Source organism: Patiria miniata, unplaced genomic scaffold (assembly GCF_015706575.1).
Source record: "Patiria miniata isolate m_02_andy unplaced genomic scaffold, ASM1570657v1 HiC_scaffold_16, whole genome shotgun sequence".
NCBI lineage: Eukaryota > Metazoa > Echinodermata > Asteroidea > Valvatida > Asterinidae > Patiria > Patiria miniata.
In genome coordinates this window covers 108,993-124,810 of record NW_024037054.1, presented here as the reverse complement: position 1 = coordinate 124,810, position 15,818 = coordinate 108,993, and the positions used below count along the sequence as shown (strand labels likewise).

General features: G+C 39.6%; 1 protein-coding gene across 3 annotated transcripts in view; it reads left to right on the top strand.

Annotated features, from left to right (window-relative positions):
* LOC119722601 (la-related protein 4B-like) overlaps window positions 1–14,804 on the top strand; it is a 37,127-nt gene extending 22,323 nt beyond the window's left edge. For 2 of the 3 annotated variants that reach the window (XM_038192784.1, XM_038192785.1), the window contains exons 9-15: window positions 1,615–1,974; window positions 2,371–2,492; window positions 4,614–4,982; window positions 5,969–6,269; window positions 6,791–6,930; window positions 10,881–11,181; window positions 12,352–14,804. In XM_038192784.1, the coding sequence (XP_038048712.1) occupies window positions 1,615–1,974; window positions 2,371–2,492; window positions 4,614–4,982; window positions 5,969–6,269; window positions 6,791–6,930; window positions 10,881–11,181; window positions 12,352–12,723 (1,965 nt within the window). In that variant the 3' untranslated portion in view covers window positions 12,724–14,804. The remainder of the gene's footprint in view (window positions 1–1,614; window positions 1,975–2,370; window positions 2,493–4,613; window positions 4,983–5,968; window positions 6,270–6,790; window positions 6,931–10,880; window positions 11,182–12,351) is intronic. The other variant, XM_038192786.1, reaches the window with a different exon arrangement.
* The last annotated feature ends 1,014 nt before the right edge of the window (window positions 14,805–15,818 follow it).

Below are 15,818 nucleotides of genomic sequence, written 5' to 3'. Positions count from 1 at the left end.
TACCGAGCGATAATATTCCTCCCATTTTACAATTTAAAGCCACTCAGTGTTTGTTTTATATAACTGACATTTGATATACAGTCGACTCTGGTTAACACAAAGTCCTTTGGACTTAAGACATTATCTCGTATTATCCGACACCTCGTCTTAAGCGACAGGCAATTTTCGCACACTTGCCGACATCATGGATCGTTTATGTCGCTAAGTAATGCATAGGTCACATGCTCTTGTTGAAATTGTAAAGAATTTGCCTTCAAAAAGTTAAATCATGTTCGCCATGAAATTGTGATGTATAAGAAATGTAGTCACGACAGTATGTAACAGTAAAACTTGTATGGTAATTGAGAAGAATAAAGAACCATTCATCACTGTCTTGAACATGCTACCGCGATCGCTTGCATTCAGGCAGGACCGTAGCGAAAGCCGCCGTAAAGATTCCCCTTTGATGGCACGGGACAAACACCCATTGTCGGCCTTCTTCGTTCGGGCGGCACCATAAAGAAACCCCATGATCGAACGGGAATCGCAAAGGCCTATTTGTCTGCTTTGTTCGTTCGGGCAGCACGAGAGCCATCATAAAGAATCCCCCTGATAGCCCGGGAACTGCAAACACCCATCGTCCACTTTATAGTGGACGATGTGAAATAGATAATAATAGATGAAATAGATAATAATAGATTTGCACTTACCAGACTGCAAAAGGTGCTCGTCTTAACCGTCATCTTGTATCATCCAAGCTCGTATTAAGCATTACATATACATGTAGTTCTATTCTTGCAAGCTGTTATTCTGGACAAGAAAGATGAAATATTTATTCAAAGTAATCCAGAAAGTTGCATGATTCTGATTGTCCAATGGTTACGTTGTTCAACTCATGGCGGTGCGTGGGTTTGACCCTGGCGGGGAACATAGTGCTTGTGTTCTGGGCAAGACACTTTACTACAATTGACGTATCGAGGTAGAATCAAGTTAGAATCGCATCAACGCAGCTTGTGAAATATTGTCCAATTGCATGATATACGAATGGACGCAGAACACGCAAATTCCAAGACAAACAAAACTTAGTGTACAAAACTCCATAGGGTTGTCTAAGGGGCGTGGCTAACTTGCAAACGGCGATAGGTCAATTGCTTCTCTCCACCCAGGAGTATAATTGGCTCCCTGTTAGGGTTGGAACCAGATAGTACTGATCTGAAGCTGCTACAAAAAAAGTGGTCTCATGACCCGATGAACAGGGGTAGTATTGTGGAACGCTTTGAGACTTTGGCAGAATTTTGACTAGTCAGAGTGTTTGTTTGAAATATGACCTGACTGTGACTAGCCTGTGTAAAAGGCATGGCAGGGGAAGTGGATTAATATTTTGACTGTCTGTTACTGTTCAAACAGTAGGAGGGCTAATACCTGCAACCCCTCATTTTGACCTTTGCCCAGTTCTGTCTCATTTTGCCATAAATCCTCACATGTGTGACTTTTTCTTCATTGTGTCAGTGAATTTTTATTCAACCTGAATAGCTCCCACTGCTATGTGATATGAGGGGTTAATGATTTTTCATGTTGGGTTTTGCTTGTGTGGATTAAAACCGTAATCATACATATGTATGTTTCTCACAACAGGCAAGAATAAAGGCCAAACCTCTTCAGAGAATAAACTTTTCTCCCAAGCCGGCACCTGTGAATGGATATACCAACACAAGCCAACAGATGTATACACAACAATTTCAGTATCCTCCATCACAGCATGTAAACAGTATCAGTCAACAGCCATCGCAACAACAACAGCAGCAGCAGTCCTCCCAGCAGCAGCAGCAGCAGCAGCAGCAACAACAACAACAACAGCAACAGCAACAGCAACAACAAAGTCAATCACAGCAGCAGCAGCAGCAGCAGCAGCAGTACCCTTTCTACTCTACAGGTGTTGGGCAATCACAGACGTGGGGTGTGACAAGCCCAACTTACTTTGAGCCACCACCAATGGTCAGTTTGATCTGCATTTTAACTGTTTGTTAAATAAATAAAAATATGAAACACAATTTGTTTATTTAAAGACATTACTGTCTGTGAGGGTAATTTAGATCCATTTTTTTGCAACAACAAATTTTATAAAAGTAGAAGACTAAGTTTAAAAACCAAAATTCCAAAGCACAGCTGAAAGTGAGCGTCTGTAGAGTATGCATGTTGGATATGAAAACCTTCTGGACTCATAAATCTCAAATGGTCATGGTAGAGGAGGTATCTTCTAGTCACTTACGTGGCAAGACCAATTTCATGCAAAAACAAGAACTCAACTCAAGGGTACCTCTTATTGAATATAGGTTGAATTCTTTGTACAACTATTTTCCTGATACATAGCATGATATGTTTGGTTTGCAGCAACAGCCTCAGGCCTTTTCTCCTGGTGCCTTTCCTCCTCCACCACCCCCGCCACCTCCACAGAACAAGTTCCAGACTATCAACGTCAATCGCCAACATGCTTATCAGGGACCTCGTTCAAGGTAGGCAAGATTCATCATGTATGGACATACATTCTGGAACAGACACAACCATAGTTCTGCAATAATTCTCCAGCCAATTTCATAAAAGTTTGCGCAATGGCGTAACTCCAGTTTTGCCACATTTTTATTGGGCAAGTTGTGCAACATTCACCTTGAGCAACATTTCAGTTATGATACATTTCATGAAAGATGCATAGTGTATAAGTCCGCAACAAATATAGGGCGTAACTTACGCAATCATTTTAGGTGGCATAGGTTGTGACACCGTGACTGAAAATTGACAATTTTACTGACTAATCGTGATTCTTGTGGAGCTGCCATTGTCCAATTTACAGCCATTTGTAATACCCATGACAAAACCTTTAGAGTTACTGCACAATTCTGAAGAAAGTCGGACAAATTTATTACTAAAATGGTGGGCAGAGGTGATTCAATAACTGTTTTTGATCAAATAAAATCATACGCAAACATACATTGTGTAAGCTGTTATCATCATCACACAAGATGCCAAGTTTTGTGAAATTAATCATAAGTTTATTGCACAGCTGTTCAATAAGTTAGTGGCATAATCCCACACATGTTGTGTAAGGTACAAACTCTGTTTTGTCATGTTTGTGAAATTGGCTGCTGGTATTACAGGGTTGAGAATTTTTTAGCTTTTGCTTCTGTCTTGACAGTAATTCAAAGTTCCACATGCCTGCCATTTGCTTCAAGCAAAAAATCAGTTTATTTCTTTGTAAATCAGAATTGACCATAATTATTACAACCAGCTGTTCAACAATAGTGCAGTGTAATCTCGATAGGTCAATACCGGTTAACTCAAAAACCCAGCTAACTCGAAGTAAGAACTTATTCCCGTAAAAAAAATAGCAAATTATGTATAAACATGCCCACCCTAACTCGAAATTTTCAGACCGGAAACACCAGTCAAGTTGAATTCAAAATTGCCTGGTGCAGAAATAAAACTTCCCTAATTAGGCCACAGAAGAAACTGGAATCCCTTTGTTAAAGGGAAGATACAACATTTGCAAACATCAAAAAACGAAATGCTCAAATTATCACGAAATATCTTACTGGATTGTTAGGGAATGACTGTCCAAAGAATCCTGTAAAATCGTGGCTCCTGGTGTGCTGAAATTTTCAGAAACTGGCTTTTTTTCATAAACTGCTCCGAATTTTTCATATTTTAGTTATTCCGCATTTCCTTTACAATCGATTACACCTGTGAATGGGTACAAGCCTGCTAGACTGATTCTTTGACCTTACAGTTCCTGAAAATTGCAGCAAAAGAAAATGTTGTACATTCCCTTTAATTTAAGAAATCTCCCACGACTGCAATCAGTAAACCCAAACCTAGGTATAGAAAAGCAACGAAGCTCTAGGCTATTTAGCGTCTATAGTATCATTGAAGCAGCCTATTAACCAGTTCACGCCGGGATCATTTTGACAGACATGCAACTTTTCCTCGGATCAGCTGATTTCCTCTTTTTTTTACTTCCCATGTGTGCCATTGAAAATAGAAAAACACTGTACAAAGTCTGGGAAAAATGTGAATTTCCTCCTTTTTTGTGATTTCCCAGTTGCATACCTGTTTTGACAGTGACCGGATGTTTTTTTCACGAATGTCGATCCCAGATGGGTTCAGCAAATCCTGGCTTTGGAGTTAGCCTGATAGCTAACGCTGGCCCAATTGCAGCCAGTCAGTCATGCAACTTTTCCTCTGATCAGCTAATTTTCATGTTTTTCACTTCAATTATGCCATTGAAAAAAAGAGAAACCACTGTATAAAGTGCTGTAAAGCTTGGAATTTCCTCTCTTTATGTTATGCCTGAGGCCATGTGACCGCATTGGAAACGCACCGCAGCTAGCCCAGCTAGCTGCAGCTTGCATGATTGTGCGCCCTCTATCGATGAAAAATCGGAAAACCCTGAGTGTGGCGCTTGCGATGCATTTTCTATCCAATTCCCTTGAGATTTGACTTACGGAGATTTCACTGTAATATCAGGAATAGGTAGAAGCTAAAAAAGAGACAAACCTGGACAAAGACACAAGTAGTATTCCAGAATCTGATGTTGCTGCAATATCAATCATGCAATAAAATGTTTTGTGATTAAAATGCAGAACACATCAGAAGAGCCATTCGCGTACGTCCAGCACGCCTGAGCTGAGGAGCACAGATCGCGTCAGTAATTCAATGTTCCAAGAAAACTCCATCCATCGCTCCCACTCAGAGAGACGAACCACTCCCAATGGGCCACAGGTAGTGAGTCCCAGGGGTGTGTTTGATTCACTACGAGGGGGAGAGGGAGCTATGGACAGACGTGATGATAAGGAAAGAGATCGAGAGAGAGAGATAGCATATGGAAGAAGGAGAGATGTACCACCGGTGACTACCTTGCCTACGTCCTCATCATCTACAGCATCAAGAAGTCGCTACCAGGAGGAAACCTCAAGTAGCAGTTCAAATTCCTTGCAACAGAACTCCAGAGGGTAGGCTTTAAACAAGACAGTGGTAGCAGCACATGCATGTATTAGACTGTATTCATGTTATAGGTGTTATAACACACCGCTTGCTGATGCTTTGTCCTGGCTGGCTAAAACACTGACATGTGGGGTTCACCAATAAAGGCTAGCGAATGAAAATGTTGTTGAGCATGAACTAGATGTGTGTCAAGTATCGTTGGTGCCTATTCTATAGTTAAGTATTCAATCAAACACGATTTGACTGGTTGGAGCACCATGTTGAAATTGTCAAGACTCGACCGCTTTGTGGATTGTGATTTGTTTTAAAACATGTAATTACTGGCATTAATTCTTTGGACTTGGGAAATAGGACCGTCTTGTGGTCACTCTCAAATAAACTTTTGTTGGTTTGAAGTTAAAGGGAAGATACAACATTTGCAAACATCAAATAACGAAATGATCAAATTATCACGAAATACCTTACTGAATTGTTAGGGAATGACAGTCTAAAGCATCCTGTAAAATTGTGGCTCCTGATGTGCTGACATTTTCAAGAAAAACTGTATTTTTCCAACGCTGGTCGGCCGACCAGCGTTGGAAAAAACTGGCTTTTTTTCAAAAACTTCTCCTAGTTTTTCATATCTAGCTATTCCGCATTTTCTTTGCAATTGATTACACACCTGTGAAGGGGTACAAGCCTGCTAGACTGATTCTTTGACCTTACAATTCCCCTAAGTCTACAAATTGCTCTGTTTCATCTTAAGTGGGGTCAGGGAACCAGACTACAAAAACATGATTGGTTTTCTATGTTTTTCCAGCATCTACAAGCGCAACACGTCAAACAAGTCAGTTGAACAATATTTGCTATAACATACCAGTACTTATCCTCAAAATTCATTTATTTATGAAAACTGCAGCAGAAGCAAATGTTGTACATTCCCTTTAACTTGTTTTAGACTACACATAGATTCAAGGCGTACCAGTACTTAACTTCTATGAAATATCTATTACAGGCCCCGTGTAAGTGCCAACTATCGTGATCGACGGCCTAGACGAAGAGAAGATGACATCCAGAATCGCAGGAATTCTCGGGATCTGAGGGACTCTCGAGACAAGGAGCAGCCTGCACCAACACCAAAGGAAGTCCCCAAGCCCCCTTCACCACAGATAGACCTAGCGTCCTTCCCTCCACTTCCTGGACGGACGATAACAGAGAATGAGGCATGTGAGAAGAAGGAAGAAGAGACTAATAACAATGACCTAGTCACACCAATGGCTGACATTGTCAAGGGAGTCAAGGATCCTAAGGTACAGGTAACCATTAATCATTTGATGGCACTATTTGGCCTAGTCAGATTCGTAGCAAATGTCTCCCTGTCAGAGAAACATACCTGGCCTGGGTATGGCCATTCAGCAAATATGGTGCAAGGTATAGTGCAGAGCTGTATGATATGACACTCAAGTAGTAAAGAAAGTGACAAGAAGCAAAAGGAGGTTGGCATAAAAAGAGAAACTACATGTTATTAGCCAAGTAGTTATTGTCAAAAGCTGTTTGGATTGAATACTGTGGATTCCCATGCCTTGTTTAGACTGTTATTGGCATGATAATTTTGTCGGATATTTTTGGAGTATTTAGTATCTCTTGAAACTGATGGCGTAAAGAAACAATTGTTATGCATCAATTATGTGTTACGTAGTCTATTTTGATAAGCCCATCTACATGTTTATTACTGCTGCGATAATTAAGAACGATAATAATGTACAGTTACATTGCTACTCTGGGAATGTTGTAGGAGATGTAATGTACTGATATCATGATGTTTGTATGTCCACAGCGTGCTGCGAAATCTCAGGAACCATCCAAGCCAAACCATCCAGCCACTAAGGACAGTGCTACTAATACAAGTAGTATAGGCGATGGCAAGGAACAATCACCATCCTCTGCAGCTGTTAAAACACCCACCTCGTTACCACGGTAGGTTGAATGTAGTCTTCCAAAGGACATATGCAGCAAATTTCACAAAACTTTATGCCACATTTTAGAAAAACACTTATGCCGCAGTATATTGACCAAAGAGCACAACATTTCAAATTGCACAATGTTTGCACAAGTCCATGACTTATGCTGTGAGTTATGGTGTTACTTTCACAGTCATTTTAAGTGGCACACATATTGAACAATAATGATGTTACTGATTAATCATGATCGTCACAGTCTGTCATAACCTCACTTATTAAGGTTCATACACATTTTCAGCTTTGTTATGGGGAAACAACATACAGTAAACTCCGGCTAAACCGGCACTCTCGGGACCCGAGAATTTGTGACGACTTACGTGAATGCCGATATGCTAAAAGTCGTCATTTTGCCGACTTTCATGAATGGTCTTTTGCACACATGATTCATTGCACTAATTGGCTTCGACTTACCCTGGATTATCTCCTTAATGCTTGAGTTGAATCCAGCAAATTAATCCTCAAATTGTATCATCACGTTTGGGGTATTGATAGTGGAGACCACAATACATATGTACGTGCACGTACATATGTATCGTCAAATCGCTAAAGTCTCGATTGTCTGTAATGCATTTCCATTGAATTTTTTATTTCTAAGGCAGCTTTTATGAGTCACCATTTCGCTCAAGTCGTTGTGTTACTCTCGGTCCCCTTTCCATAAAAAGCATTACAAAATCGTTTGTGTAAGTCGGCATTCAACAAATCACGCATTGGCATCGACTTCCTGTACTGCGGTTGGCAAAGTGTCGAGTGAAAAGTGGTTCGCACGGCCCGTGATCGCTGCATGAATCGGTGTCGAAAAAGGGTGTCCTACTGCATACCACTACGCAGCGCTATAGGATCTTTGCTGCATCGTGAGCATATCAATATCAGTACCCCCTCTAGGCTGTACGCATGCGCTCTGTCCATTTTGGGGGTCGTCTTATTGAAAGACTACTGCTACAGTCAATGCGTGTGTGGTATATACCGGACGCACGCATTTAATTCGTTAATGTGCACATACATATGTATTGTTGTACAATGTCGATTTAGCCGGAGTTTACTGTACACTTTTACCTGTGACTGAAATTTGAAGTAGCCTCCCAATCCCGAAGAAAGTAAAACAAAGTTGCCAAAGTGGAAGGTGGAGCTAAATGTTTTGTGTGTGAATAAATACATAGCTGCCAACTATTACGATTTTTTCGTAATTATTACGAATTGTTTGTTAAATTACGAAAATACGATTTGCCACTAAAACATTACGAATTTCCCATTTCTCCCTAACAAAAAAAAAATACTTGTAAAGTATCGTTTTTGACCGAAAACTTCTGGCGAAATGTTGCGATAATGGATGGACTGGTGACAAGTCTAATAAGCAATGCAGTCAAGCACCTGATAGACATCAATGCAGTGTGCGCAGTGGAGTATTTGAGGACCAGACTAAAAATATTTTTCAATGGTGTGCCATTTGTGTGCATCTCGTGGATGTGTGGTCGGGTGTGTGTACTGTATGTGTGAGTACTTTTCAATGACGATCGTGAGCACATTTGGTCGCTTATTGCCGGGATGAGACCAGTGTTCTAGCCAGGGTGAAATTATAGCGTAGGGGTAATTTTGGTTTGGCCACTAATGCGAGCGCGGAGCGCGAAGCTCTTACGGCGTGGGGTTCGGGGCCCGCTTAAGGGCCCCGAAAAATTTTGGACTCTAGATGCTCTGTGGTGCAATCTGAGGCGATTCCCTACCACTTTCCCCTGATTTTTTTTTAGCAGAAGTGTTTAAAATTATAAGAAATTTTGTTTTATTTGTTTCAATGATTGATACGCTTGCTCCTGTAAAGTTTCTTCTGTTTTCAAATTTTAGATTATGTTTACAATGTACAAATTGTTCCAAGATCGATGCTTTCTGATGTTTAACCATTTTTAGTAGTTCCTCAATGTTTTATAAAAAATTAGGATTTACTTTGTCAATATTAATGGTGAGAACAAATCGCATGAACATTTCATATTTCAAGAAGCCTTGTGTTGTGTAGCGCTGCTGTAGTAGCAGTAATTCCGATTTTAAATTTGTAAATAAAACCATCCGATCGGCAGGGAGAGAAAGTGTAAAACCATGGAGGTCTCAGGCAGAAAAAGTCATCGGCGATTGCAATTTCAATATGCTACAACACAATGTGAAGGAGAAATCTCATTTTTATTATGTTAAAAAATATAATTGTAGATAATGACGATGAGAAATAATCACCGGGAATTGCTTCCTATCCCGGCCAAGGCCGGCCCCGACCGGCGCGGCGTGCGGGCGCGGCGCGGGCCAGCCCACACCGGCTACGCCGGCGAACTACTAGACCAAATTTTCCCTCAGCATTTGAGAAAACAACGCATTCGTGGAGCGCTAAAAAAACTTGCTTTATTGCAATACTCGCTGATTGGTTTTGTCCTAAGAACAAACAGATCCGTTTTTACTACCAAACTTATCGAACTGTCATTATCAGCAACGAGTAGTGTAGTCAAAAATCCAAATTTCGACAGCGTAATTCTTCGAGAAGAATTCTTCACGTGCGGCCATCTTGGTGGACGGATCCATTAATATCGTAGGGGTGCTTAACCTTTCTTTGGACATCGTTTCTCGAATAAATCCTTTACGAAAATTATGTTCCGACGTTGAAGAACTTATTTTTAAACAGTAACATGTTTCAGACTTGATAAAAAGTATTATTTGTAAGTTTTAAACAGTTGAAATGCTTGTAAATATTGACCTTAGGAAAGCACATCCGATACCGCAAAATGGTGTGGTCCACAGAGTGCTCTGTACGTGACATGTTTTGACACGTACGTCCGTACGGAGCGCTGTATCTACGCAGCACAAAACAGCACGTGCTTATATTGCTTTCATAGCGAATGCATTTGTGGCGCAGCATCACGGTAGGGGTATCGTACGGGGTACGTGCGGTGGGATCGTCGTTTATTTTTCGCTGTGTCGTACGGCCAGTGCGCAATGCTCAAAGTCGCTGCGCTTGTATACGAACAAACGGCATATTTTTTTTTCGCAACCAAAATTTATAGCGTAGCGGTAGCGTAGCGGCGCGATTTAAGCGTAGCGCTTATTTCCGAAAGCGTAGCGGGTGCTAGCGCTATTTGATGCCTGGCTAGAACACTGGATGAGACCCATCAGTGCGAGATTTTAATCATGGAATTTAATAAGAGTATGGTTGGAATAATTGGTAATAGAGTTCGAGTTTATCACAACGTCCAGAAAAGATAAATCAGCATGCGTTTGCAAGGTATGTTGGCGGGATATTTCTATTGCGTACGGTGGCCCTAAATCATTGTGTGTAAAAACACGATACGAACTCGAAACTCAACATCGATAGCATGCATCTCAAAAAAAAAAAAAATACGCACGTTATTATTGTTATTTATTTGACTTCAACAAACAAATACAGACAGTAAAACAAAATAATTTTTTTTTTTTTTTTTTTTTTTTTTTTTAAATTATCTTTTGGCCTACAGTACATTATTATTCACAACACGAATGTATGCACATGTAAACCATGTACCTGTACTCGATGTTGGTAAAGCTGGTACATACACTTTTGATAATAGGAGCAGTTGAAAATGACCGTGCGGGTTGATTACTAATTGGGATTTTGAAAAGTTGGCAGCTATGTAAATAGGGAATCATACACAGATAGATATCATAAAGCAGTGATCATTACGATGTTTAATATATTGAATACATTGCGCAGCTGCACAAGGTTTTGTGAAATGATCATTTGTGCATTTCAATCCATAAGTTGGCCATTGTGTTTTTGTGAATTGTCTGTTTTACATTGAACCAGTATGGATATTATGACACAGTAAGTTAAGTATACATGTGTTCACACTTTTTTTACCCATACGTTTTCTACTTGCTTTTATTTTTGCTATCTATTAGCAAACAAACACAGGTACCTGTCGCTACCCAGACTGACCTGGACCTATCTGCCAGTCCTGAAGCCATACCAACCCCTACTACTACCCAACACCCTGCTAAGGTTAGCCAAACTACAAGTACAGCTGTCAATACCACGGTGACTGCATCAGCCTCATCTGCTGCCGCTATAGTTGCTAGGACGACCATTACCACGGTAACGGGAAGCACGCAGACAGTCAGCACAGGCAGTCAGACTGCTGACAGCCAATCTTCACAAACATGTAGTGCCTCATGCTCAACTAGTACAACCACACAGGCAACTGTGAGTATGCCAGGTATTGGGTACTAATGCTGTATCTCATTCAGTCTTGAGCGTACAAGTCCAATCAGTTCCCAAACAGAAAACCCACTTCAAATTGTTATGATAAAGAAAAAAAATAACGACCTGATTTGTGTTATTTAGATAATATCACTGGGGGAATACCAAAATGAACCCCCCCCCCATTTAAAAAAATTATTATGATAAAGAAAAGAACCTATGCTTACATTTGTGTGGTTAGATGTAAATCACAGTTATACAGTTGTAACTGCTGTTTTGGCTTTCTGTGGATTGGCTTTAGGCATCTGGAAGTACCTTATAGTCCATCTAACTCAGATGATTAATTTCTCTTTCCTACTGAGAATATATATGATGTTGCTTGAGGATTTACTACTGATATTTAGTTCACAGTATACAGTGTACAAAATTGATTTGTGCCTTCTTAATAAGGGCCATTCAAAACTTCAACATATATTTTTTGAGATTGCTCTCTCATTTTCGAAAGCATAACGGATAAACCCTATGGTGCTATCAGGCATGCAACTTTTCCTCGGATCAGCTGATTTCCTCTTTTTTCACTTCCCATGTGTGCCATTGAAAATAGAAAAACACTGTACAAAGTCTTGGAAAAATCTGAATTTCCTCTTTTTTGTGACTTCCTAGTTGCATGCCTGTGCTATGAGTGTCGCACACTCTACCCGGTCTCGGGGGATGGGGTAGTCTGAGTATCATCCGTTTTTCAACGGAGCCTGCACCCTAGCTCTGCTTTGCAAGTGACTATTTCGTACACTAGGGATGGGGTTGGGGGGGGGGGAGCACACACAAAGGAGTTGGAACACGGCGTGGTACCAGAGTCGAAAGAGTTTTCTGTCCTTTTTTTCCCTTTTTTTTCCCAATTTGATTTTTAAATTATTGTTCTTGACCCACCCACGAACATTTTTGAAAAAACCCAAAAACAAAATAAAAAAACACTGTTAATTTTGAATGGCCCCTAAATTGAATTCATTGATTACAGATGAATAACCAGATGCAAAGACGAGGACACAAGCGCAGTCTTGCAATTAATCTGTGATTTTACTTTGATTGACTTGTGTGTTCACAGTTGTCTATTATTTCATTCATGATGTCCTACATCTGTTGTAATGATTGGTCATGTTGATATCTATCTTTCAGGAATGTTTGGTGCCACGTCTTAGCTACGCAGCTGTTATAGCAAGGAGAGCAGCTAAGGCTAATGCAGTATCCACCAATGCTACTGTCTCCCAAGCATCTACACCAACTACCACAACTAGCACACTAACCACTAACTCCAACGAGTCCTCCATACCACCAAGACAAGGTCAGCTATCACAAGCCTCAACTGTCTTGCAAACGCAGCAACCACCTTACCCACACACACAGGCACCAAACAAATCATTTCGACCAAGGTACGGCATGCGTGCCAATGATAGGGAAGCGAACTATGAACCGAGTAGCAGGTATAGAAGAGAATATTACACTGGTAGGAGGTCCCCACCACAACCACGACAAATGACTAGCAAGTAAAGTGAGGTGACTGGTCAAGCTGGATGGTGTTTGAAGGGTTGCTATCATGATATCTGTCTATGTCATATCAGCTGACAGAGGGATTGGAGGTGAGATCCGAGTTGGAACTTGAATATAACAAAAAACCTGGGCAGATTTGAAATTGTTGTTACTTTTCCTCAGGGTTATTGCTGTATCATTTTCCTTGAAGCATTGTCCGTTGAATAGAGCAATCCTGGATCAGTAGCCAAGACCATTCATACGGATGAGATTGAACATATCAAATGTGTTCTGGTGTGATGGTTGGCATATTATACCATTATGTACTTGTGTATCAAGTTTTGCATCAGCTGTATGGCAGAGCTAAACAGGGTCATCTGAAATTGATGATTGCAGATTGCAAAAACCAAGTGGTTCTGTGAGTACTACCTCATTGACAGATCAAAGAATATGGGTGTCTATACAATGAAGACATCAAAGTCTTCATTGTGACAGAGTACTAATTAGGTATTACTTGGATACTTGGAACACGGGACACACAAGGTGTATGATAATGTTGCTTCTTTGATTTAGGAGAAATTTAAACAGTGAGTGAAAAGCCCTTTGAAGCTAAAAGATATATGAAGAATGTATGCAACCAAATTGGTGCTCAAGCATGTTGAGGATATTGCCAATGTGAAATATTGGAAGTCTAGAATGTGCTTAGGTCTGCTGTCACTTGACAGTGCATTTAAGACTGAATCATTGTTAATGAAGGGTAGTAGGGTAATGATGGCTTGATGAACTAACTGTGTTTAGTACTCAGAAAGTCAGGTGTTAGTGGGGTCAATTTCTATGTTATGCAGTGATTTATTTCAGTATTGAAAGTGGAAATAATACATGTAGATTGAGATACATGTATGTGAGAGATTACGAGATGGGAGACAGTCCAACTCGGTATTGTTTTCTTAAATTCTTATTAATTATTCTGGTATTTGGGGCATAGAACCTGTTCCATTAATCGTGGAGATGTTGCAATAAGGCTATTGCTGTCCACTCAAAAGATGTTAAGTCTTTGTTGAAGTTTTTGGTAAGCATTTGCAACCACTTATAATGGATGTCTGGAGCAAAAAGATGAAGTAATTTGCTATTCACAATTATTTGAATAATGACCAGTATTGGACACACAGTCTACATTGTACAATGTACTAGTAATGGACATGAGCAATTATTTAAATCATTTGAAATGCATTTTGTTTTGCTGAGTTACTTGCTAATCTAAAGTGCTAGAACACTGGGCATTTGTTGATTCATGTCACGCAATTGTACTATAAACTTATGGATCTCAAACACAATCGGTCTGTGAAAAATGCCCCGTCTAAACAAGAGGGATGTTGATAAGTTGCAAAATACTTTGTACAGTTTGCAGTTGAATGGGTATGCATGGGTATACATGGAGATATATCCATGCTTTGTACATGTGCAACCCCCAGCTCTTTTGGTATAAAATCCTATTGTTAAAAGTGCCCAAAATAGAATACCAAAAAAATGGAAAGTATTCTTGCCCTTTGAGTTTTGTTTGTCATCTCAAACTCATGTCTTGTTCCAATGATAAGTTGTGGGGAAATGAGACTTTGTTGAGTCATCATTGCAGGCGTCTTGCTGATCATGTGACCCCTGATATTGTCTTACATGATGTTCTTTCAGAAATCTTACATTGAATCTCTATCTTGTAGATTTCAAGATCCTTAAATTTCAACTTCAATTATATAACGCACTTGAGTGTGCTTAGGTAAGGGGATTAATTATGTTACATTGTATGTCTCCCATATTCAAATAAGTTGGTTGGAAGTCTTATCTTGGCTTTTATTTTAATTTTAATTTTTGTGGGATATTTAGCAGTTTAAATGTTTGCTAAAGCCATTCTACTTCAAGTCAATGTTATTTGTATATAATTGTTCCTATTTCCTTATAATTCCCTATAAACCAATCTAATCTGATGTTGGATATTTACATACGCTTTGACGAAATTCAGTTATTTACTTTTGCGAAGTGCAGCAAAATGAAACATAGTCTTGTATCAAAGAGAGAAAAAATGATTTTAATATATTTTATGAAAGATTGTGGCATTGTTAAACAGAATCAAGTTGTTACTTTTCACCCTTTGTCACGTATCAGGACGATTCAGAGACCATAGATGAGGAATCAAAAACCTAGTTGTAGAAAAGCAGCTGATAGAATCACTGAAGCAGTTTGGACAATCCAACTAACTTTCATGACAAGTAAATGTACGTGAGCAGGCTGTGTATAGTTGAAGGCTGCAGCACATCGACCAGTTGCATAGACTGATGTTATAGCAGCAGCCGATTGCTCAATGCACAAAACAGCAACTTGAAACAATCTGGTTGAATCAGCCGTATACATGTACAATCAGCTGACATGTATAAGCTATGTAAACAAATACATGGAGTGTATTTACAATGTGAATGTTTTGACCCGGAGTTACTTTCAGGAATGTTGATTCTGTATGTGAAGCGTACAATGACATTGGTCCTTAGTACACTTACATGTGGGCATTTCTACACTAATGGGCCAATTAGATAAGTTTATGGATGTTGCGTATAAAGGGTAAAAGATGAGCTAGTATTTTCTTCAGTTTTTTCCTATATTTTAAGAATAACGGGCATCTTTTCTGTGTGATACGTATGTAACGTGGACAGACACACTGCTAAGAAAAAGGTGCTTAGGACAAATTCAGTTTCTAATAGGCACTTCCAGTGACATTATTAAGCCATTTTACATTGTTATCAAGCAAAAATATAACAGTTTTCACACTGGCTTCAAATTTATGATGTGATTAGGGTTACGTACTAACAGGGACAGACATTTTGTGACAAATGTCCAGTCTGTTCGTATGTATAAATCCTGATTATAAAATATCAAATAAGTCTTCACACTGACTCTGAGTTTTCTAGGTTTTGACTGATAAGCATTCCTCCAGGGTACATCTTCTCAAATAAGTCAATATTAGGGGATCATTAAATTTTATGCTTACTTTGTGACTTTATCTAAAATGTCTGTCCTTCGTTACGTATGTAACACTTTTTAAAACAATATCCACTTACCAGTTACATCAT